We start from the raw sequence: 21464 nt of genomic DNA, 5'->3' as shown, positions 1-21464 counted from the left end.
CAGCTGATCTATAATCACTGACATCATCACGTGATCCCCACTACGCCTGTCCACAACATTTATGGGTTAATCAGTCGTAGTTTAATTAGTCGGGTTTTCATCCATTTAATCTTTTTATTTTGCATTGATCTTAAACTGATTGTCATTCAATTTTCTTTATGAACATTATATGGTATGTGTATCAATTCTTTGTAATCAATCTTCTGTTTATCTCTAACATGTGGGGTCACAGAGGGGTCATCGAGGGGTCAAGGAGAGCGCCGTGTGGTCTCAGAAACCAGTCTGAGGCTGTTTAGGACGGCAGGGAGGAGAACTTAGTGGAACGCTCCAGTGAACTGATAAACTCAGTCCCACGTCCTTGTGAAGAATATTCTGTTCAAAATGACTCCTGGATTATCTGTGGGTAGAAAATCATGATGAAGGAGAGCATCCATCTCCTGCCTGCCAAGGTCAGGACGGCCCAGGTAGAAAACCCACCTGGACACAGCCAGGTATAAATGAATGTGAGCTACAACAGTTGGTCAGATCACTGGGTGAGACACGGTGCTCTCTGAAGACGCTTCTCTGTATCTATCAAGGTGATCAATGTTTCCTTTTGTTTGTGATAATCAATGATCATGTTGGGATGTTGCTGTGATTTTATGCTTTTGATTGATTGAATAAAATATTGGTTGATCTGTGATTGTTGTCAGTTTAACGTTCGGCATCTAGAGACCTGGAGAGACGAGAAGAGACGACGAGCAACAGCAGAAAAATCTCAACGGTTGTCAGACTAAACTTAGTGATGACAGTAAACAGAAATAGTCCGGTGGATTTTTATGTGTGTGAAAAACTTTATGCAATAATTTCATAACGATAAGTCTGACCTGAACCTTCAGAGACACATAAAGACAGTCACAAAATCAGCCTTCTATCTTCTGATATAACGTTCTCTGAAGTTTCAAGTACTTTGTTCTTTCTGTTTTTGTATTTCCAAATTTCTTTAGGAATTTGTATTTTTTGCATGTTTTTTATGCATAAAAAAATAAACAGATGTTATTCTATCTATCTATCTATCTATCTATCTATCTATCTATCTATCTATCTATCTATCTATCTATCTATCTATCTATCTATCTATCTATCTATCTATCTATCTATCTATCTATCTATCTATCTATCTATCTATCTATCTATCTATCTATCTATCTATCTATCTATCTATCTATCTATCTATCTATCTATCTATCTATCTATCTATCTATCTATCTATCTATCTATCTATCTATCTATCTATCTGCATATCAGCATTTAAAGTCGTCTCCTGGGTCTAAGACCCAAAAGTTGATATTTTTCTGACATTTTGAATTAATTCTGTGATAAAAGTTAACTGTGTTATGTGCGTTTTTCCATGTTTGTTTCATAATTTAAAACCGATTTTTACTAAAAAACACAAAACAAAAAAAACATTAATTTTTGTTAAACTCAAGTGGAACAAAACTCTTCAGGATGTTTATGATAATATTGACTTATATAACTTTGGTTTGTTTATAACGATAAATCTTCACCTTTCACCTCTTCAGCTTTTCCATCATGACAGGATGTATCAGTCATCCAAAACCGTCTCCAGTGTAAAGAGAAACAAGAAGTCTGTGATATGATTGCAAACTGACAGAATTTATCTTATTATCATTTTACCATCCAGAAGTGACGCTGAGATTCAGATACCTAAATGACATGAAAGGTTTAGGTCTCTAAGATTTCATCCAAAAATTGTCATTTAATAGAGGTGATATTATTATGCCAAGTAACAGTATTGGCATTTCATTTTATTGTGTTTGCTTTCATTGACAATTAGAAATGATGAATGAGAACATAATGACTTTACAGTATTTACTCATATTCAACACAATATTATTACATTTTAATTTACATTCTTTAAGATAAATTTTACCCCATGAACCAGATGAGAAGTTATGGAAAACACATTTTCCTGCATAGATCAGAATATTCTCATTTTAGCCACTAGGGGGCGGGAGTTGTAACTCCCAGTAAAGTGCTTCTCAGCAGCTTTAGGGTTATGTCAGAAGGCAGTCCTTGTCTTTTCAGCTCCTCTTTGATCTGGAGAGGAAAAACATTAAATCAGTTCTACGTTATAGAAACAATAAGTCACACAGAACAGAACTAAACCACATTTTTATGCTGAAAATCACGGTTGAGTTTTGAATCAGGTTTTGAATCAGGTTTACAAATCCCTCAAGTAGAAATCATTCTTTGTGTGACATTTCACAAGGAAAGTAAGTTCATCCATTCATTTTCTTTCTCTTATCTGGTGTTGCGACTTTAGTAGGGAGGAGCAGAATGTGTCTACTCAGCTTTATCTAGGATATCTGTTCCTTTTGTGACCTGTGGTTAGTAGAAGATGTTGCTCTAAAGTCTGTGTAAACAAATAAAAGAAATGTGGTACGTCTGTGTGTCTGTGTGTGTTTCAGATCAGAGCTATAGCTGAGTGATGCATACTCTGTTCTCCTTGCATGCAAGTACTTTGACATATTGTCAACCATCTTTTTTTAAAGGTTTCCACAATCTCATTATTTCGGTCACTACCCAAAGCTTGTGATTGCAGATGAGGGGAGGAATGAAGATCGACCGATAAATCAAGAGCTTCGCCTTTCTGCTGTTTATCATCACTATAAACATGTCGAGTTCCCGCAGACCAGAAACAAACCCTAGCTAAACCTGCTAAACTAGAATGAAACTGATTATTATCTTTAACATTGACATGAAGTGAAGCAGGTTACTGACCAGGTTCATGATGGTTGCAGAATCAGTCTCCATTGACAGTGTTGTTGAGATCATTACATCCAGAGCCAAAACATGATCTAGAAGAACAAAGTCAACATTTCTATTTAAAATAGAAAAATTAATGTTTACTCATAAAATGTTACCCTTTGTATGCTTTGGACATGGTCTATATATAAAATGAAGGAACCTATGAGGTTAAACCATGGTAACAGTCTATATTTAACAGGTTTGGAGATGTTTTCTAACACAAACTTCTGGCACACATACATGGTCCTGGCTCTGGTGTTGCGTTTGGGGTTGAGGACAGAGGAGGTTCAGTTGTTGCGGTGGGTTGGTTGGTTGTTGTTGTTGTCAGCGTAGTTGTATTTGTTGTCGGGCGGGAAACAGTTGCTGTACATACAGGTAAAGCAGAAGTTAAGCATCAAAATTTTCAGATCAGGAAAATCTTGACTTCAAACTCAAGACCAAAGTATTGATTTCCACTCACTGTTTCCAGTCGTCACAAAGACGCATCGAAGGTCAGACTGGTACACAGCGCCGGAGGAGCTGGGGAGGTAATTAGAGCAACAGCTTGAATATAAAACTGTTAATAAAATGACCAATCGATTCAGTTTAATGGAGTCTGAAAACAACAGTCTTATGAAGCAGATATAAAGCAACTATAAAAATGTGTTTTAAAGCAGAAGAGAAGCAAATCAGAAGAGAAGCAAATCAGAGACTAACTTTGCTTGAACAACGAAGCAGAGAGCGTAGTTCAGTCCTCCGTCTCCATCGATTGGTTTCCATGTCAGGGTGAAGTTTCCTGATCCTGATGAACTCTTGGTTACACCTGGCGGTCCGCTGACCAGGAGCTCAGAGATGCTTTAATAAACAGGAGATAAAAATTTTGTTAGATTGACATTTACGAAGCTTTACCAGCCAGGTTTTGTTGGTATTGGCAGCATGTTTTCAATGTAATGCTGGTCAGCTCCTGTTCCTGTTTATTTAGGGATTTTATTTTTATTTATTAATTTTTTTGCTATTGTTTATTCTCAGGTTCTGAGAAAATTCACCTGAAAATTCTTCTTTTGTTTTGCTTGATACATTTCATGAAAAATTGGATTTGAGTAACTTAATACATCAGATTAGCTTCAGTTCCGGACTTTTTCTCCCGAGAACGTGTCAACAAATCCTTTATTTCTGGAAGAGCCTTTGTTAACCACTCACTCAGCCTGGGTTGCTTCTGCTCTGACGCTGATTTCCAGAGTCTGGTTAACGTTGGTGAGGATCTGAGCTCCATGTTGTGGAGTTGGAGGCAGAAACCTGGGCAGATATTCACCTGCTGTGCAGGACGGAGCTGCAGGATCCACTGGAAGAAAACAATAAAAAACAAATTAACTCAAGCTGAAAGGAGCTGATCAGTTTGATCAATGAATCAAACCTCCTAAACTATTTGGAAAGTAAATATTTAATGCAATCAGATACTTATCCGGTTCACATGTGGTTAAATTTAGCTTTGATACATTTTTTTTATGTATTTTGGGTGAAAAAAGGATGATTCTCTGTAATAATCTGTAGTAATTATCGATATTCCAAATGTTACCAGCAAATTCAACATATTCAGCTCAGAAACCGACGTGTTGTCCAGAACCACTCAAAGTGGTTCATATCAAGCTCATCAAGCTGTGCAGTTTTACCTGTGAAAACAAACTGGAGTGGGATGCTGCCGATGGCGATGCTGGGAGTTTTCACTTCCTGAGCACCAGTAAAGCCATCAGTCAGAGTGATGGTTTGCCTGGGAAAATCCTCCACCATCATCTGAACCGCATATGGACCTTTATTGCTGCTGTTAGTGGGTCTGAATGACAGAGAACAAGACTGGAGGAGAACAGAAAGGAGAACAAAAAGGTCCAATTTAAAACTGAATCAGATGATTAATATATAAGCTAATAATTATAGATTAAGTGAAACCTATCGTCACTTTATTTCGAATCAGATGCAAAAAAAAAAGTTGTTCCATGATCATTCAATAGGTAAATAAAAAACATAAAACAGATGACACACATAGAAAATACAAGAAACTGTATTCAGACTGAACTTTAAATGATGCATATTTTTTCTCTTTTGACAATAAAGAGACTGAGACATTGTAATACAGTATAAAGTGTATATATTTTTTAATGTTTTTAAATGTTTTAAATGTTTTTAAATGTTTTAAATGCTTGAGGCTGTCAGGTGGTTCTGCTTATGACTGTTCTGCTGATACCAGCAGCTTAGAAAGTTATGAGATGAGTAGGGAACCTCAGGAAATGTTCAGAGCAGATACTGGACATATTTACTATTCAAACAAATAATTGTTCACCAATATTTTGATCTTGACTTGAAAACCACTTTGTGCTCAGGTTTTAAGAAAATTCAGACTGAAAGCCCAGATTCTTTAATGTCCACATTTGATACTCACAGATGAGACATTGAGGACAGACGGAGGCGTGCAGATGTTGCACTCTGGACCAGCTGCATATCTGCATCTGATGTCGTCTCCATCTGGGTCAAAGACCAACAGGTTGATGTTTCTCTGACAGTTTGAAGGAACTCTGACAGAAAAAGAAACATTTGATAGAGCATCACAACCACACCCCTGTCAGTCCCTTCAGGCGTTTGCTTCATAATTTTAACCTCTCTGACTGGTTCTTCAAGGTTTGTTCCCAACAAAACTTTGTTTTAATCACCACTATGCTTCCTTATGGAACAAACTGCAAAATAGTTTCAGTTCAGTTTTCTAATGATGGACTTTGCACAAAACACACTTACCCCAGTTTATTTTACATTTATTTATCAGATTTATCACATTAATTGTTCTAAATACAATATTGTTCACTATATTGATGAAAGAAAAATCATCTGCTGGATTATCACTTTTTTAATTAGTTGGGCTGCACTGGTTGCAGCTTTCCGACCGATCACTGATCTTTTAAAAACCGATTCCGATTTTGGCCGATACCATTATTTGTCTGAAATGTTGCTCAATATATCAAAAAAGCTATTGAATTGGCACTTTTGGGGTGACCACTGTAAACTGTAAACATGAACTGGTTGGCCAGTTTGTCAGTCAAATCTCTCTCAGGACAGAGGAAAAGCATACTGGTTGATTTTTAGACCTCTGCTGAGGTTGATAACATGTAAAAATCGGCTGATCGATGGTCTCCCAAGATGGAGAAAATCGGCACCAATAAATCTGTGCACCCTCAGTAAACAGCCTTGTATTTTTCTGACGTTAATCATCTTTTGCTTCATGTAACTTTCTGGTATTTTCATTTGTTTACTTCCACTGGATTTGTTTCAGTTCAGTTTCCTCCAATGCTAAACTTTCTCCAAGAAACACTTTAGAAAATTTATTTTGTACTGATTTATGTGATCAATTATTTTAAACAGAATAATTTTCACCTTAAATAACATTATCATCTGAATTATTGATCACCAATCTTGTTAATAAAACAAGAAGAGCTGTTTTGTTATGTTTTCAATATGTCTTTGGCTTCATGTAACTCTCTGGTCTCTGATTCAGGATGATTGACTCACAGAGTTTCATCTGCAAATGTTGAATACGTAGCAAAACACATAATTTGCAAATGTTGCAATCAATACAATCTGTTTATTGCAAATGAGAACCAGAATTACCTGACTAGAGGGAGGATGGTGGTCTGCGGTGTTGAGTTTGGTTTGTTGATGTCAGAACGGTTTCTGAAGTCATTGCTTATTCTTATTAACGGTGTTACAATCCCATTTCTGTTTTCTATCCAATTTGAAGAACCAACCCTGCAGTGAGTGACGAGTTCAGCAATGTTATCAGGAAATAATACAGCAAGATCAAATGTCTGACCAACAAAGCAGAATATGTTTCCACATGTTTTCTTCCTTAGAAAACAACAAAATCTAATCAATACAAATGATGACTCTGTGTTTGGATCAGTCATCAGTTAAAATATGAACACTGTAAAATATATTTCTATTTAATGAAGAATACTCACCCAAAAATGAATGTAAATGTTCTTGGGCCGTAATTAGTGAAAATAAGAATTTGTGTTTTTTGACACCATTCATTCCTGCTTTCATCAATTGCATAAAATGGTGGAGTGGTGCAGTTTCCACCACACTGCCAAATGTCGACCTCTTCACATGAGCTGCCGCTCTCCTTAATGTGATATGTTAGCTGTGAAATTAAAGTGAAGAGTTGGTAAATACATCTTTTTTTTTCTCAACAAAGTTAACATGATATTCTACAAAGAAGCTGAACTCACTACAAAGGGCCGAACGTCTCCAAAATAGTTGGTAATGACGGCACCGTGATAAGCAGCTTGAGCACCGGTGATGAGCAGCAGCAGCAACACAGACATGGTGACAGAGTGAAGATTTCCAGAGAAAGACTGAAAGTTACTAGAGACAAATGAAGTTATACTCCTACAGACAAGGGCTGCTCCTTCACCACTCCGGAGGAGCAAAGGAGCAAGAAAGAACTGGACCTGAAAGAGAAGTTGGTTTTTTCTGGATGGAAAGCTCTCGATCAATGAGAGTAATTTAGGTGTGGAGATTCCAGGTCCACACCCACTGCTCCTTTCTTGGAAAATTTAATGGTATGAGATAAATGAGGTGACCTGGAATGAGGAAAATGTCTGATTGGTGAAAGATTCCTCGAAATGAAAATATGAATTATGATTTCCAGTAACAGGAAATGTCACAAACCTTTCATTCAGAGAGAGGATTTTATCTGTGAACAGCTTTCAAAACTCAACCAGCTCCACACAGCTCAATGTTCAGCAGCATCCATTAAAACCAGCACACAGAGTATCTGCTTTGTTTTATAATATAATGTTTGTATCTCTAAAAAGGAATTAAGAAACTGAGATTAATTAAACAAATTTAACAAACAATTTATTTTATTTACTTTGATTTAAAAAATATGACTTCAAAAGTCGTTTGTTTAATATATTGTCTAAAAGTGATTTAGAATAAATATTTAAATGTGGTCCTGTTCAGCTGCTACTGTTTTATGAACATATTTGTAAGCCTAAAAAAATTCAGTCATGAAAATCTGAAAATGGTGAAAATATTAAACTTCAGGAAATATTTTTCTGCTGGGCTAAAATATCTTGTAATATTTGAACACTAGGTGGTGCTGTTGTACCAACTGAGCAACATCTTAACAGGTGAAAGAGTTTGACTCACAGCTCTGGTTTAAACAGCTCATCTGGAGGAAATCAGATCTACATTATCGAGATGCCTGGTATGTAGAATATATGTTTTCTCAGCCGTTTTGAAATCCAAACAGTTAATGTGCACTCTAAGCCATGTTGTGGTTCACATGAGGAAGTATTGGACTCAGAGAACTCCTGTTTTGGCTGAAACTGTTTATTGCTTAAGCAAAGGCAAACTGTGATGGAGGTGTTTCAAAAACTTGGGAAAACACCAGTGATTGCACAGATTCTGTTTGTTTCCAATTAGTTTGATTCTGTGGCTGCTCAGCCAAAGGTTGTGGTTGGTGATCACAGCAGTGGTTTCAGTAAATTATTCAGACACAACCATGCATAAAGGAATGAGAAGCACAAAACTCTTCAGCATCTTTATTGTAATGTTTATTTATATAATTTTACTTTGCAGCCTTCCTTCCTTGCAAAGTTTATTTATAACTATGACTTTTCCCCTTTCACCTTTTCAGCTTTCACATTATGAGAGATTTACCCAGACAAAAAGCAAAAACCTGCAGCCAACAATATCAAGAATCATAGCAAGTGTAAAGAAGAACAAGGAGTCGTTGATATAAGAAAACTTTGAATTTAACAACTTGAAGTGAGTCGGATTTATATGAAGACACCTATGTTACATGGAAGAGCTCAGTTATCAAATTATGATGGAAATAAACAACTAAATTTATTCAGAAACTGTTTCTTGAAATACTTATTACACTTATAAGGCAAAATAAGAGCATTAAACTCTAATTTCACTCAGTTTGCCTTAATTGATGAATAACTGGGAATATTCTGACTCCTTGTAATTTTTTAAAATACGTATAACTATAAGAATCAAAGATTACAGAAAACTTTTTATATCAAATCATGTTTGCCAAAGAGGATCAGATGCTTCTTGTTCAGCCACTAGGGGGCGACTGCACCACTGTTTAGCATCTCTACGATTATCCCTGCTGGCAGTCCTTGTCTCTGCAGCTCCTCTTGAATCTAAAAAGATATAATGAGAGCTACATTATATAAACAATGAGTCACAAAAAACAAAACTAAATTGCATTTTTAAGCTCAAAAATTAGCTTTGGATCAAAGAGGCTTTTCACTTAGTAATTTGTTATGTTAAAGTAATATTTCTAAGAATAAAAACAATGCAGAAGATGAAAGTAAAACTCATAATGAAGCAGCTGAACGTGGATGAAGCTGATTGTTCTCGATAACATTGAGGTGAAGGAGGTTACTGACCAGGTTAATGATGGCTGCAGATTCATTCAGTGACAGTGAAGTGGAAAGCTTTGCGTTCAGAGCCAAAACATAGTCTAGAAGCACAGAGAATCAACATTATGATTTAAAGAAAAAGGATAATTAACCAACAAGGATCACTTGGCTGTGTTTTTATGCAAACTTTGTAGTTAGATCCGATTGTAAGTGGACGTCTTCCTGCGATTAGCAAAACCATCACGAATGCAACAAGTGGATTCTGGACAGTAAGTCAACAACAAAACACTTGTCTCTTCCAGCAGCCGTTGTACAGCGCTAAACTAGCCAACCAAACATTCTGGAACTCTGCTTGGGTTGCTAGGTAACAGGTGGGGTTGCTAGGTGACAGGTGGAGTTGCTAGGTGACAAGTGGAGTTGCTAGGTGAGAGGCAAACCTTTTTCAAACGGTCCATTTTCTACACACAGACACATGAACTTATTGCCAAATAAAAGCTGAATAATAAAATTCTGTGGACTGTTTGAAATTTGTTTGGAAAAAACATAAATGATAAATGGTTTGCATCAGTACAGCCTTTTATCAAGTCAGAGGACTCGAAAGCTGTTTATGCTCAAGTTAGTAATTCATCTATTTACATTCATATTCACATGCTGATGGGGGTGAGCTGCTGCATAGTAGCCACAGCTGCCCTGGGGCAGTTTGAGAGGCGTGAGGCTGCCGGACCGTCTGAGCACAACCAGCAGACAGATTGGGTGAAGAGTCCAGACCAAGTTCAGCAATGGGGACTCAGAGGAACCACAAGATGAAGGGACCCATAAGACTTAGACACTTGGACTTATTTCATTGGTTGAGAACAAAAAGCTTCAGGTTTTATGAGTTTATCTTCATGCTCAACATCCCACACTTACATGATTCTGAGGCTGGTGTTGAGTTTGGGTCGGAGGATGGAGGAGGTGAAGTTGTAGTTGGAGGGGAAGCAGTTACTGGACCTGTGGATGGAGCAGCAATGTTATTAGTTCAGGAGAAATCCCACTGACTTCACGTTGAAAAGTATTGATTTCCACTCACTGTTCCCAGTTCTCACAACGATGCATCGAAGGTCAGACTGGTAAACTGAGCCGGAGGAACTGGGAGGTAATTAGAGCAACAGCTTAGATATAAAACTAATCATAAAATGACCAATCAATTCAGTTTATCTAAGCATTAAAAAAGCAATTTCAACGAATCAATACAGTATCTGTTAGATTCTAAATTTTAGGAAAAAATATTATGATTATAATTATCAGTTCTTATAATTTTTTTTTTGTTTTTCATTAAAATGTCCAAACTAGAATGTCTTTGACCTTAAAAATATTTGCTTCAGCATCTAAATCAGATTTTTTACATCACTACTGTAAAAAAACAAAAAACATTCCTAGTCTTTAAACTTTTCACATTTTGTCAAATCCCAAACTTTAGCATGCTGTTTGTACAAACTGCATCTAAAATGGATTATTTTAAATGTTTAATCACTTTGGATTTAATGCTTTAATTTATTAAAACCAGAGAACCTTTAGAAACTTTTGTGGTGGAATTGTATTTATTTTCCAACCGTTCATTTGATTCCTTAAAGCTCCCACACATTCAGGCTCTGTGCACAAATTAGATTCATAGTCAAGTGTACTGATTGTATATATTCGCTGCAGAAGCACAATATCTTATCAAGTTATTCTGGTCTAGTTTCTAGTTAAATTATCTTGAAATAAGACAAAACTGACTCACAATTTTGATGAAAAAGTACTTGTTCCATTGGGAAATTACTTCACATATGACAAGGCATAAAATAATCTAGAAGCTTTTCATCAATATTAAAGAATCATTCACTCAAAACAAGCTGTTATTTCTTGCTGAAGAGGTGCTTGGAAGCACCGTAGCTTCTAAGATCAAAAATACATGATACGTTTTAGTGTTTTTGCAGTATTTCTTGTGCCAGATAGATAAAAGCAGGTTTTATGAGTCAGATGCGTATCTTTGCACCTGTTCTTCTCCACCAGATCTTTTAGAGCAGCATTCATTCATGCATCTCTTTGAGTTGATCAGCCCAGCGTTGCAGCCAGAACAGTTGGATAAGAACTCTGCTTCCTGCTGGGTGAGGCCGGGTATTATTTAAGCAGTTTTTAAAAGCACTAATGAAATAAGACACTAACTTTGCTTGGACAACGAAGCAGAGATGATGACCCTGTCCTTCATCACTGGCCGATGGCGTCCATGTCAGGCTGAAGTTTCCTGGTCCTGATGATCTCTTGGTAAATCCCAGCGGCCCGCTGAACAGGAGCTCAGTGGTCCTGTAATAAGATACGGCGATATTTCAAACATATAAGCATGACAGGATCCCAGATAGCAATAGATGCTAATTCAATGTTGAGTTATTGGTCAAAAAGGTCTATTGATTGATGATTGATGGTCGATCATTGAGCAAACAATCATCCAATTCTAGCCAATTAGCTCATGTTGAACAGATGTGATTGAATCAATCCTGTTTTGTTTTTGAATACTAATGACTGAAATCCCAATGTCTAGTCAATATTGAATCAATATTGAATCAATATTGAATCAATGTCCAGAAGGTAATTTATTCCAGTTTTTTCACTGTTTATATTTAGGGTAAAAAATAAATATAACTTTTCAGGAGACTCCATTTTCTGCAGACTTTGTGAACTTCCTGTATTGACCACTCACTCAGCCTGGGTTGCTTCTGCTCTGACGCTGATTTCCAGAGTCTGGTTAACGTTGGTGAAGATCTGAGCTCCATGTTGTGGAGTTGGAGGCAGAAACCTGGGCAGATATTCACCTGCTGTGCAGGACGGAGCTGCAGGATCCACTGGAGCAAAACAACAAACATTCCTTCACTGGTGAAAAGTTTGATTCTCTGTGTTAGTTTATAACCCTCAGTTGATATTTCAAAGGTTTACTAGTAGATCGAACACATTCAGCTAAAAAACAAACTTTATAATTCATTCTAGCTCTGTGTGGTTCAAAACAAGCTCAAACTCTGCAGCTGTACCTCTGAAAACAAACTGGACAGGCATGCTGCTGAGGGAGTCGCTGGTAGTTTTGGTTCCTTGTGAACCAAAGCTGTCAGTCAGAATGACGTTCTGTCTGGGAAAATCCTCCACCACCATCTGAACCGCATACGGACCTTCAACGCTGCTGTTAGTGGGTCTGAATGACAGAGAACAAGACTGGAGGAGAACAGAAAGGAGGAACAAAAAGGTCCAAATCAGAGAAAGAGTATTTTTATTTAAAATCAAATTCATTCAGACCAAGCGAACTAGTAACTAGTTACATTTACTCGAGTATCTTTTTTTTTGAAAAAAGGTACTTTTAGGAGTATTTTTACAACACTGTACTTCAGTAATTTTATTATGAAGTATTTCTACTTTTACTTGAGTTCTGGACTTTCTACCCACTGAATGAAAACAAACATGTTTTAACCAAAGATTCACCTGACACAGACAAACACCTGCAGTTTTTGTTAAAAGTTTATCAGTTTTTTTTTTTAATTGCTTCAGATAAAAATCTGATTTTGTAATTTTATCTTATTAATATGAATCATTTCAGTCTTTAAGACACCAACATTTTCACATAATTTATATGATATTTTTAAAAAGTAATAAAATTCAGACTAACTAGTGTTAATTTTAATACTTACAGACGAGAGGGTGAGAACGGATGGCGGAGTGCAGATGTTGCACTCTGGAAACGCTGCATATCTGCATCGACTGTCGTCTCCGTCTGGATCAGAGACCAACAGGTCGACGCTCCTCTGACAGTTTGAAGGAACTCTGAGAAAAAGAAACACGTCAACAAAGCCAAAAATAGAAGAGCCAAAAAATGTAATTAAGTAAAAATGTTTTTGGTAAAATGTCTACTCAAGTACTGAGTAACTGATCAGATTATCAGTAATCATGTAACATCATCAGATAAATATAAATATATATAATTAAACATTCCTTCACTTAAATAAATATAATTAAGTTAAGTGGAAATATTGGTGTTTTAAGTCAGAAAATTACAATAATTTATATGAGCAACAAAAAAAAACTCATTTTCCAAATCAGTTACTTTCACTTAAAAACTTTAACAAAAACTGCAGATGGGTGAATTTTTGGTTATAAAGTGTTTGTTCTTTATTCAACAGAAAAAAATCACAACAAAATTACTCAAGTACAGTATTGTGAAAATCCTCCTAAAAGTACATTTGTTTCATAATAGTTGCTCCTGTAAATGTTATTATTTTCTACCAACTCTGCATAATACATGTGAAATAACCACGTCTTTATCCGTCGTTTCATGGATTTGTTTCACAATTTAAACCCGTCTGATTGGTTCTTCAGGGTTTATGTCCCAAAACACTTTAATTGTGTCTGTTTTCTTTAGTTTTCTCTCATGATAAAGTCTCTCCTTAAAACATAATCAAATATATTTTATTCTGATTTATCTGGTCAACTGCTTTGAATAGAAACACTTTGAAACAAAAGCATCAACATCCAATTTAAAAAAAACAACAAATCTTTGGAAATGATCTTGCATTTTTATGACAATAATCATCTTTTCTTCTTCAGGACGACTGATTCACAGAGTTTCATCTGCCAAAGCTGATAAAGACTATGAAGCAAATTATAAAAAAGTAATCATTTACTCTCAACATTTATCTGTCTGTAAAATGCTCTGTTTGTAATGGATGAAAACATTAGAAATGACAAACAGAATCACCTGACTAGAGGGAGGATGGTGGTCCGGGGCGATGAGTTGGGTTTGTTGATGTCAGACCGGTTTCTCAAGTCAAACTGCAAAAGAGCTGTCGATAATACGATCCCATTTCGGTTTTCTGTCCAGGGTGAAGCACTGACCCTGCAGAGGACGATATTATTAGAAAAAATGATGCAGAAAGAGCAAATCTATAAAGACCAACTAGACAGAAGATTTTTCCATTATCCTAAAAAAACGAAAAACCCAAATGAGCCCGGCTGCTGACGTTGTCTTGTTGGTGTTTAAGATTAGATCACAATATGAATAAAAGACATTATATTTCCATTTAAAGTTGAAGTGGACTTACGATTGAGTTAATGTATAGAGGTATGGATAAGAGAAAGTGCCAGAATATCCTTTCTGACACCATTCACCTCCGACTTCATCGATTGAATAAGTCGGCCCAGTACAGAATCCATTACAAGTCTCAGTGTCGAACTCTGCACAGGAGCTGAAGCTCACCTTAAAGTCATATGGTACCTGTGGATTTACAGTGAAGAGTTGGTAAATAGGTCTTTTTTCCTGGAAAAAACTAAAACAATATTTATAAAGAAGCTCAACTTACTGCGTATCCACCTGGCTCACTGTTTCCAAAGGCGTAGTTGAAGACGACACCATAGAAAGAAGCTTGAGCTCCGCTGATTAACAGCAGCAGCAGCAACACAGACGGCGGCATGTTGGCAGAGTCTGCAGAGTAAAACTGAAAGCTGTCAGAGACAAATGAAGTTATTCTTTCACGGACGATGTCTGGTTCACGCCCTGAAAGAATGACGGTCTGATGGTATGCATCAGCATAATGGACCAGGATTCTACCTGGTATGAGGAAGGTCATGGCTGAAAGATCAAATTCAAAAGCCTAAGAGTGAATCATTATGCGGAGCAACAGGAAAAGTCACAGTTTGCTTTGAAATGTGAATTCGTGAAGAGAGGAGAGAGAATTTTATCTGTGTTCAAAATTCAAAACAAACATCTTAGATTCATACTGAGATGGACGATTAAAACCAGCTCACAGAGTAGCTTCCTTTGTTACAATGCTTTAAGAACATTAGACGACTGAGAACTTCAAAGTAAGTAACATTTAATTTAAAACACACTCATATACTTGAAAACATTGTGTCAAATAACATTTGTGTTGCATATTTGTAAATCTAAATAATTTCAGACAAGAAAGTTGGGCAAAAGTGAAAACGTTAAACTTCAGGAAACATTTTTCTTCTGGGATAAAATGCCTTCTAATCATTAGACAGCAGGGGGCGCTGCTGTAGCAACTGTTTCAGTCCCTTTTGTTCAGGACATTTCTACAGGTGAAAATGGATTACATGGAAACCTTTATTTTCTCCAGCCTTTATTTGCATCCAAATAAAAAGGAAAAACTTGCAGTTAATGTCATCAAGAACCAAAGAAGAAAAAGTTTTTGACATAATTCTAAGAAGAGCAGAAAAACTTTATTTTCTCAGGGATTTAGGGACTTAAAATTACTTGAAATATGTTTGGCTACATCCCCAAAATTTTATCCAAAACTGTCTCATAGAAGAGTTGATGCTACTAATTGGCATCATGTCATTTTATTCTGTTTTCATTCATTGATAAACAAACCATAAATAATATGAAACAGAGCTTTCTGACTTAACAGGACGATGAGAGATTGAAGAATATTTTAAATATCAAACCATGTTTTCTTGCATGGAAATCAACCAGAATAAAGAAGTTGCTGGTTTCTTTCCCAAACTTTACAGATAAAAGAAACAAAAGCAAGAAATATTCCCTGTTATACATAATAAAAATACACTTATTCACACTTTCTTACACTTATTTCTTCAATAAGTGTAAGAAATTATATGATATTAAGGTCAATAAAAACCCCATGTTATACATAGCCATATTATATGGTAATAAAGAAATACCAAACCCTGCTTTTTCTGATTACTGTAAAAACTAAGTTTAGCCCCATTACCTAAGACAACCATAAATTTCTAAATTTAAAACAGATAAACCCAGTAATTTTCATTTTTAGCCACTAGGGGGCAGCTTTTTCTTTAACCTAAACTGAACCGTCGCTCTTCAGACGGACATTTATGTCTGCAGGCAGCCCTCGTCTGATCAGTTCATCTTTAATCTGCAGAAGAAAATATTAGATAAATATGAGACACAGTCAGTGCTGATTTATAAAATATAATCTGATTAACACTGCAGTTAAACTTCAGGTCATGATTTGACATTTGAGTGAAATGTGTTTGTGTTAAACTCAGGTTGTGATGGTTTGTGTTAAAGTCCAGGACGTCACTGACCGCTTTCTCGATTTCATCCTTGTTGTCTTTCAGTGACAGCGAAGTCTTGATCTTCAGCTTCAGAACCGTAATATGAGCTGGAAGAGCAAGAGATCAACATGGAGTAAAGAACAACTTCCTGTTACTTTCAGTCCTGTTTTCATCCTACTTACATGTTTTAGGAGGAGGATTAGTAGGTGCTATGGAGGGTACTGGGATAACAACAGCAGAAACATCATGAGTTCAGAAAATAAAACGTAAGACAAATCAATGACCAAAAAGGAATAATTGACTCACTGTTTCCAACCCTCACAATGACGCATCGAAGCTCAGACTGGTAGACAGAACTGTTCACACTGGGGAGATAATTTAGCACCACAACATTAATATTAAACTATTTCTCAAAATAACCATATGATGCAAAATTTATTTTTTTTTGTTTTTGCATAAATGTTTTTAGTTTTCTGTGAATAGTCTTTAAAGTCTCTGCTTAAATTTGACTTTTCTCATAATTGTACCCACATCATTGTATCACTGAAGGTGAACATTATTTAAATTACTTGTCTACTTAAGCACATTTCTATCCCTTTTACTAAAGTAAACTAGTTACATTTATCGGTCTTTTTCAGATAAGTATTTCTACAAAGTTTCAAAACTTCTAATCAGATCAGATACTAACGTTGCCTGGACAGCAAAACAGACGGGATGACTTTCATCATCATCAATGACAGACGGCGTCCATCTCAGGGTGAAATTTCCTGAACCAGATGAACTCTTGGTCATGTTGAAGGGTCCACTGAACAGGAGCTCAGTGATCCTTTAACACACAGGAAAAGCATCAGTCTGTTTGGTTATATCAGCAAAATGCCCTGGAAACATTTTTATGAACTAATGATCAAAATGATCTGACAGCTAAAAATAATTAATGTTCAGATTTTATGTGTTTGGTACCAGTTGGAGTCATTGTGTTATTTTAACACAATAAAGATCAAGTTTCAGATTTTCACCATGAATTATTTAGAAGCTGAACTCTAATTAGAGACTATATTTATTTTCTACTCACACAGACTGAGTCGCCTCTGCTCTGATGCTGATTTCTATCGTCTCATTAAGGTCTATGAAGAACTGAGCTCCATGTTCAGGAGTTGGAGGCAGAAACCTGGGCAGATATTCACCTGCTGTGCAGGACGGAGCTGCAGGATCCACTGGAGCAACGCAGGGAAAAAACAAATACAGAGAAACTTATGAAACCCCCTGGGTTCCCAGGAATATACATGTAAATGTTCTTTTTAAAAAGAACAAATATAATTTATGCAGCTTATCATGTTAAAATAAGATATAATAATTTCCAAGTATTTTGGTAGGAGTTTTAAATGGGTAAGAGTTCATTTAAAAAAGATAAGCAGTTGAAGTTGACTATATTGCTTTTATTTGTTTTATATTTTGGTGGGCACACTAATTAAAAACTGTCAGTTATTTTCTGTGTATTGGGTTCAGACTCAAAGACTCTGATGTGTTCGGACTGTTCAAAATAATTTCATTTAGAACTCCAGGAACATTTAAAAGAAAGGGAAAGTCCCTATTTATAAACCAGGTGGTTGATAAAGGCTGTTGTATTTTTACATATTTGTTTTATTTTTCTGGTTATTTGAAGGTTAAAGAACTTGGCTTTTAAGTTCTACTCATTCAACCAGACATAAGGTCAACTGGTGACCATATTCAGTGTGTCTACTTTACTTTTCATTCTGAAGTTTGGTAAATAACTTCTTCACTGTTATAAAGTCTCATTCTTTATGGGTCAGACTTAGGCAGTTCAGTTGAGTTTTATTCCTTATGACAAATCAGTACCTGGTGGTTCATGGGAAGTGTAGTGAAACCAGTTTCTTGGGGCGTAACATTAAATAACGAGAACCCAGAGCGCTAAATCTAGCTTTAGATACCAGAAAGCACTGCACTTATGAAACTCTCGTCTACTAAACTAGCAACTCTTCTGTCAGTTTAAAGATTAATTCAGTAAAGTTACACATTTGTCCATCTGAGTTGTTCTAATACTATGGGATTTTCTTGTATTAAGAAATGTAAAAGTAATTTAGTATTATTTCAACTGATAATGATTGAATATTAAATTTATTCACATCAGTGTTTCTCTTTGAAGTGAAGCAACATGATTGAAATATAAACTCAAACCTTTGAAAACAAACTGGACAGGGACTCTGCTCATAGAAATGCTGGAGTTTCTCGACTCTGTTGCACCAATGTTATCAGTCAGATTGATTGTCTGTCTGGGAAAATCGTCCATCATCAGCTGAACTGCATATAAACCTTCATTATTGCTGCTGGTTGGACTGAATGATAGAGAACAAGCCTGCAAGAGGACAGAGGGAGAAATAACAGATTATAAATCAAGTTTAATAATATATTTATATATATTTCATTGTGGGTTCTATTTGTGTTTGTTTGTACTGACAGTATTAATTTATTTTTAACTTAAGCTGCAGATTTATGGCTGTAAGCACTTCAATTGAGAGTTCATGCTGAGAGCACAAAGCAGTTAATTTACAAAATAAGGTATTTTGTAAATTAACCAAATATGTTTCCAATGAGTTGGAATCTTTTCAAACCCCTGGGGTCAAAGGTAAATATAAATATCAAATCTGAGAATGAAAACAATTATTTTTATAGATTTTTTGTCAGTGACAAAAATCATTACACATTCAAGTACTTAGTTCAAGTACTTAGTTCAAGTACTTAGTTCAAGTACTTAAACATACAATGCTGATAGGTGAACTTATTGAATGTATTAAAATGCAGTGAACTAATTAATAAACATTTCTTAATAGTTTATGAAACTATTAAAAACTACTTTGACTATCTAAAAAAGTCTGAGATTCCAACGAACTACAAATTTCTGTATTTTACGACTCCACCACCAGTTTGCTTTACCATTTTGTCCACTGGGGGCAGTGTTCACACGTTTGACTTTCATCAACCTTTTGTTAGGCTGTAGCTAAATTGTGTCTCATGTTACATAGAAAAGTGTGTGTTTATGTGTATTTTAAACATACGATCACATCTAAAGAACAATGGAAAAATAAAGGATTGTGAGGAATGCTGGTGGGGCCATTTGCATGCAGTTAGAATATACTGGTTATACTGGTACCATGAGTTGGATGATGAGTGAAGGCTACACTCATAATGTGTTTCATACAGGGGGAAAGTAGCTTTGAATTCTTGGTGGTACAATGACTAAAAAACATAAATGAATTTTTGTTCTCTCTCTAACTCTTTGTGTATTTTACAAAGGAAAGTCCAAACTCAAATAAACACGTATCAATGTTTTACTTTTCTGCACGCTATGCATTTCTGCTATTTCTAAGGCAGAAATTACAAGATCTTGACGACATGAAAAAATAATTATTATGTAGGTAGGCTACTAGCATGTATGAATGAATGACTTTAGCTTGCTGCAGTTAAATCATAATTTAAAAGTCAGCAAATGTTTTATTTTATATAGTCACATAATATGCTGCTCTAATACTGTGGAAATCTTATCAGAACAGAAATGTTCTGATGAAAAACATTTCTCCTTGTGCTTTTTCTCCCACCTGTGAGTGAGTTTGGCTGAAGGATATTTCCCTCCTCTCTTCTGCCTGTGAACCTCACATCTTCCTTTCCTGTAACCTGATATCATTTATTACTTACTGGTGAGAGGCTGAGGACAGACGGAGGTGTGCAGGTGTAGCACTCATAGATATTGGATGCAAATCTGCATTGAACATGGTCTCCGTCAGGGTCAAAGGTCAACAAGTTGATGTTTCTCTGACAGTTAGAGGGAACTCTGAGAGAAACAGAAAACAAACATCACATAATTACAAGAGAACTCCTGAGAACAAATAATCTGTTTAAATGTTTTCATTTACAGAGGAGCTTCAATATATTGACTGATTTATACTTCAGTGTTTTTCATTTTTTAGTTTTGAACTTTTGTTTGAGTTTTGTTGCTTTGAGAAATTACCAAATGGATCCAATATTTAATATGTCTAATCTGTATTTCTCAGTGTTGGATAAATTGTGATGTTATTAATCAAATATTTGTTATTCTCATGTAACTTTATAATGTATCTTTTCTTATGTGCTTTTATTGTTTAATTTCATCTTAGCATTAAGAATGTTTCTGTATTGTTGAATTACTCTGATTCCTTTCTCAGAAGGAAAGGAATCAGAAGAAAAGCAGACATCAGGATTCAATAAAAAAAAGAGAGGAGCAGACAAATGTGGTTTCAGACGGTAGGAGATTGTAACTGAAAGCACATCTCTGTCTGTTCTCCTCGCGAGTCAGAAAGAATCTAACTCTCTTGTCTTTCCTGTGTTTGTTTAATAGGTGTTAAACCTGACAGATTAAAATGTTTAAGGAGAAATATTATTTTTAAGTAATTTTAAATTAATTACTAAATCTGCTTTTTTTGCATGTGACTCTTTGTTACAGATAGAATTGATTCAGTTTTTGGATCTAACTTTTCTTTGAAAGAAAAAAGAACAAAAAACCATCAGACTCAAAATACAGTTTATGCTCCATCAAAAGCACAAAAAGTTTCAGGTATTTGTTATTAACATGATATAAAATCTGAATTACCTCATAACAGGAAGGATGCCGGTTAGTGGTGATGAATTCGATCTGTTGAGGTCAGATCGTTGTCTCTCTTCAAGAAACATTATAGCAACGCCAGAATAAATGCTGTTTCTATTGTTTATCCAATATATATACATATTCCACCTTTAATAGAAGATATTTAGGATATTTCTGATGTTACTAAGTTTTTAATACACAGAAAATTTTACAAAACAGCAGATCAGAAAACTGACAGGAAGAATTTTAGACTTCTTGGAAAAGCAGAAAATTATTAGATATATTTTTGCATGATGTTGAGATTCAGTTACCCAAGGGAGGAACTGTGGAAACTCCGACTGAACTTAAAGGTATACTCTCTCAGACACCATTCACCGCTGCTTTCATCAATCTTCTTGCTACAGCCATCACACAGCCATGTCTCAAGCTCTTCACATGAGCTGTAGCCAAACTTCAAGCGAAACACAGTCTGTAGATTTAAAGTGAAGAGACTTTAGATACAAGACAATATTTTTTTCAAAAGGGAAAATAAAAGAAACTTAAGAAAATCTCAACTTACTGCA

The 21464-nt window shown here is 35.7% G+C and overlaps 3 protein-coding genes across 3 annotated transcripts; all 3 read right to left on the bottom strand.

Moving 5' to 3' along the window:
- Nucleotides 1-1797: 1797 nt before the first annotated feature.
- Nucleotides 1798-7250, bottom strand: LOC129379889 (uncharacterized). Its single transcript, XM_055060828.1, has 11 exons — nucleotides 7062-7250; nucleotides 6792-6973; nucleotides 6442-6579; nucleotides 5225-5357; nucleotides 4461-4641; nucleotides 3991-4132; nucleotides 3508-3645; nucleotides 3272-3330; nucleotides 3052-3174; nucleotides 2785-2861; nucleotides 1798-2100 (listed from the first exon to the last, which is right to left on the bottom strand). The coding sequence occupies exons 1-11, from the start codon at nucleotides 7155-7157 to the stop codon at nucleotides 2005-2007; spliced, it is 1365 nt and encodes a 454-aa protein (XP_054916803.1). The 5' UTR covers nucleotides 7158-7250; the 3' UTR covers nucleotides 1798-2004.
- Nucleotides 7251-8376: 1126 nt separating this feature from the next.
- Nucleotides 8377-14951, bottom strand: LOC129379887 (uncharacterized). The gene is made up of 11 exons (XM_055060826.1): nucleotides 14573-14951; nucleotides 14315-14487; nucleotides 13972-14109; nucleotides 12908-13040; nucleotides 12260-12437; nucleotides 11935-12076; nucleotides 11403-11540; nucleotides 10285-10343; nucleotides 10125-10205; nucleotides 9243-9316; nucleotides 8377-8993 (listed from the first exon to the last, which is right to left on the bottom strand). The coding sequence occupies exons 1-11, from the start codon at nucleotides 14837-14839 to the stop codon at nucleotides 8913-8915; spliced, it is 1464 nt and encodes a 487-aa protein (XP_054916801.1). The 5' UTR covers nucleotides 14840-14951; the 3' UTR covers nucleotides 8377-8912.
- A 129-nt stretch (nucleotides 14952-15080) lies between these two features.
- Nucleotides 15081-21031, bottom strand: LOC129379894 (uncharacterized). Its single transcript, XM_055060834.1, has 9 exons — nucleotides 20908-21031; nucleotides 19977-20112; nucleotides 18462-18639; nucleotides 17338-17479; nucleotides 16954-17091; nucleotides 16572-16630; nucleotides 16448-16486; nucleotides 16296-16372; nucleotides 15081-16123 (listed from the first exon to the last, which is right to left on the bottom strand). The coding sequence occupies exons 1-9, from the start codon at nucleotides 20985-20987 to the stop codon at nucleotides 16049-16051; spliced, it is 924 nt and encodes a 307-aa protein (XP_054916809.1). The 5' UTR covers nucleotides 20988-21031; the 3' UTR covers nucleotides 15081-16048.
- Between the last annotated feature and the right edge of the window lie 433 nt (nucleotides 21032-21464).

This window comes from Poeciliopsis prolifica, unplaced genomic scaffold, assembly GCF_027474105.1.
Source record: "Poeciliopsis prolifica strain line A6 unplaced genomic scaffold, Auburn_PproV2 SCAFFOLD062, whole genome shotgun sequence".
Classification (NCBI taxonomy): domain Eukaryota; kingdom Metazoa; phylum Chordata; class Actinopteri; order Cyprinodontiformes; family Poeciliidae; genus Poeciliopsis; species Poeciliopsis prolifica.
This window is presented reverse-complemented; position numbering and strand designations above follow the sequence as displayed.

Bases quoted from the DNA above. Each gene is read 5' to 3' on its own strand.
- LOC129379889 (XM_055060828.1), bottom strand. From the start codon at position 7,157: ATGTCTGTGTTGCTGCTGCTGCTCATCACCGGTGCTCAAGCTGCTTAT. The intron at 3,331-3,507 runs GTTAGTCTCTGA...TTACCTCCCCAG, and splicing joins TGCTTCGTTGTTCAAGCAAA to CTCCTCCGGCGCTGTGTACC. The intron at 2,101-2,784 runs GTCAGTAACCTG...TTTCCTCTCCAG, and splicing joins CTGCAACCATCATGAACCTG to ATCAAAGAGGAGCTGAAAAG.
- LOC129379887 (XM_055060826.1), bottom strand. From the start codon at position 14,839: ATGACCTTCCTCATACCAGGTAGAATCCTGGTCCATTATGCTGATGCA. The intron at 12,438-12,907 runs GTAAGTATTAAA...GTTCTCCTCCAG, and splicing joins CCGTTCTCACCCTCTCGTCT to TCTTGTTCTCTGTCATTCAG. The intron at 9,317-10,124 runs GTAAGTGTGGGA...CTGTGCTTCTAG, and splicing joins AACACCAGCCTCAGAATCAT to ACTATGTTTTGGCTCTGAAC.
- LOC129379894 (XM_055060834.1), bottom strand. From the start codon at position 20,987: ATGTTTCTTGAAGAGAGACAACGATCTGACCTCAACAGATCGAATTCA. The intron at 20,113-20,907 runs GTAATTCAGATT...TGTTTCTCTCAG, and splicing joins GGCATCCTTCCTGTTATGAG to AGTTCCCTCTAACTGTCAGA. The intron at 16,373-16,447 runs GTAAGTAGGATG...TTGCTCTTCCAG, and splicing joins TAATCCTCCTCCTAAAACAT to CTCATATTACGGTTCTGAAG.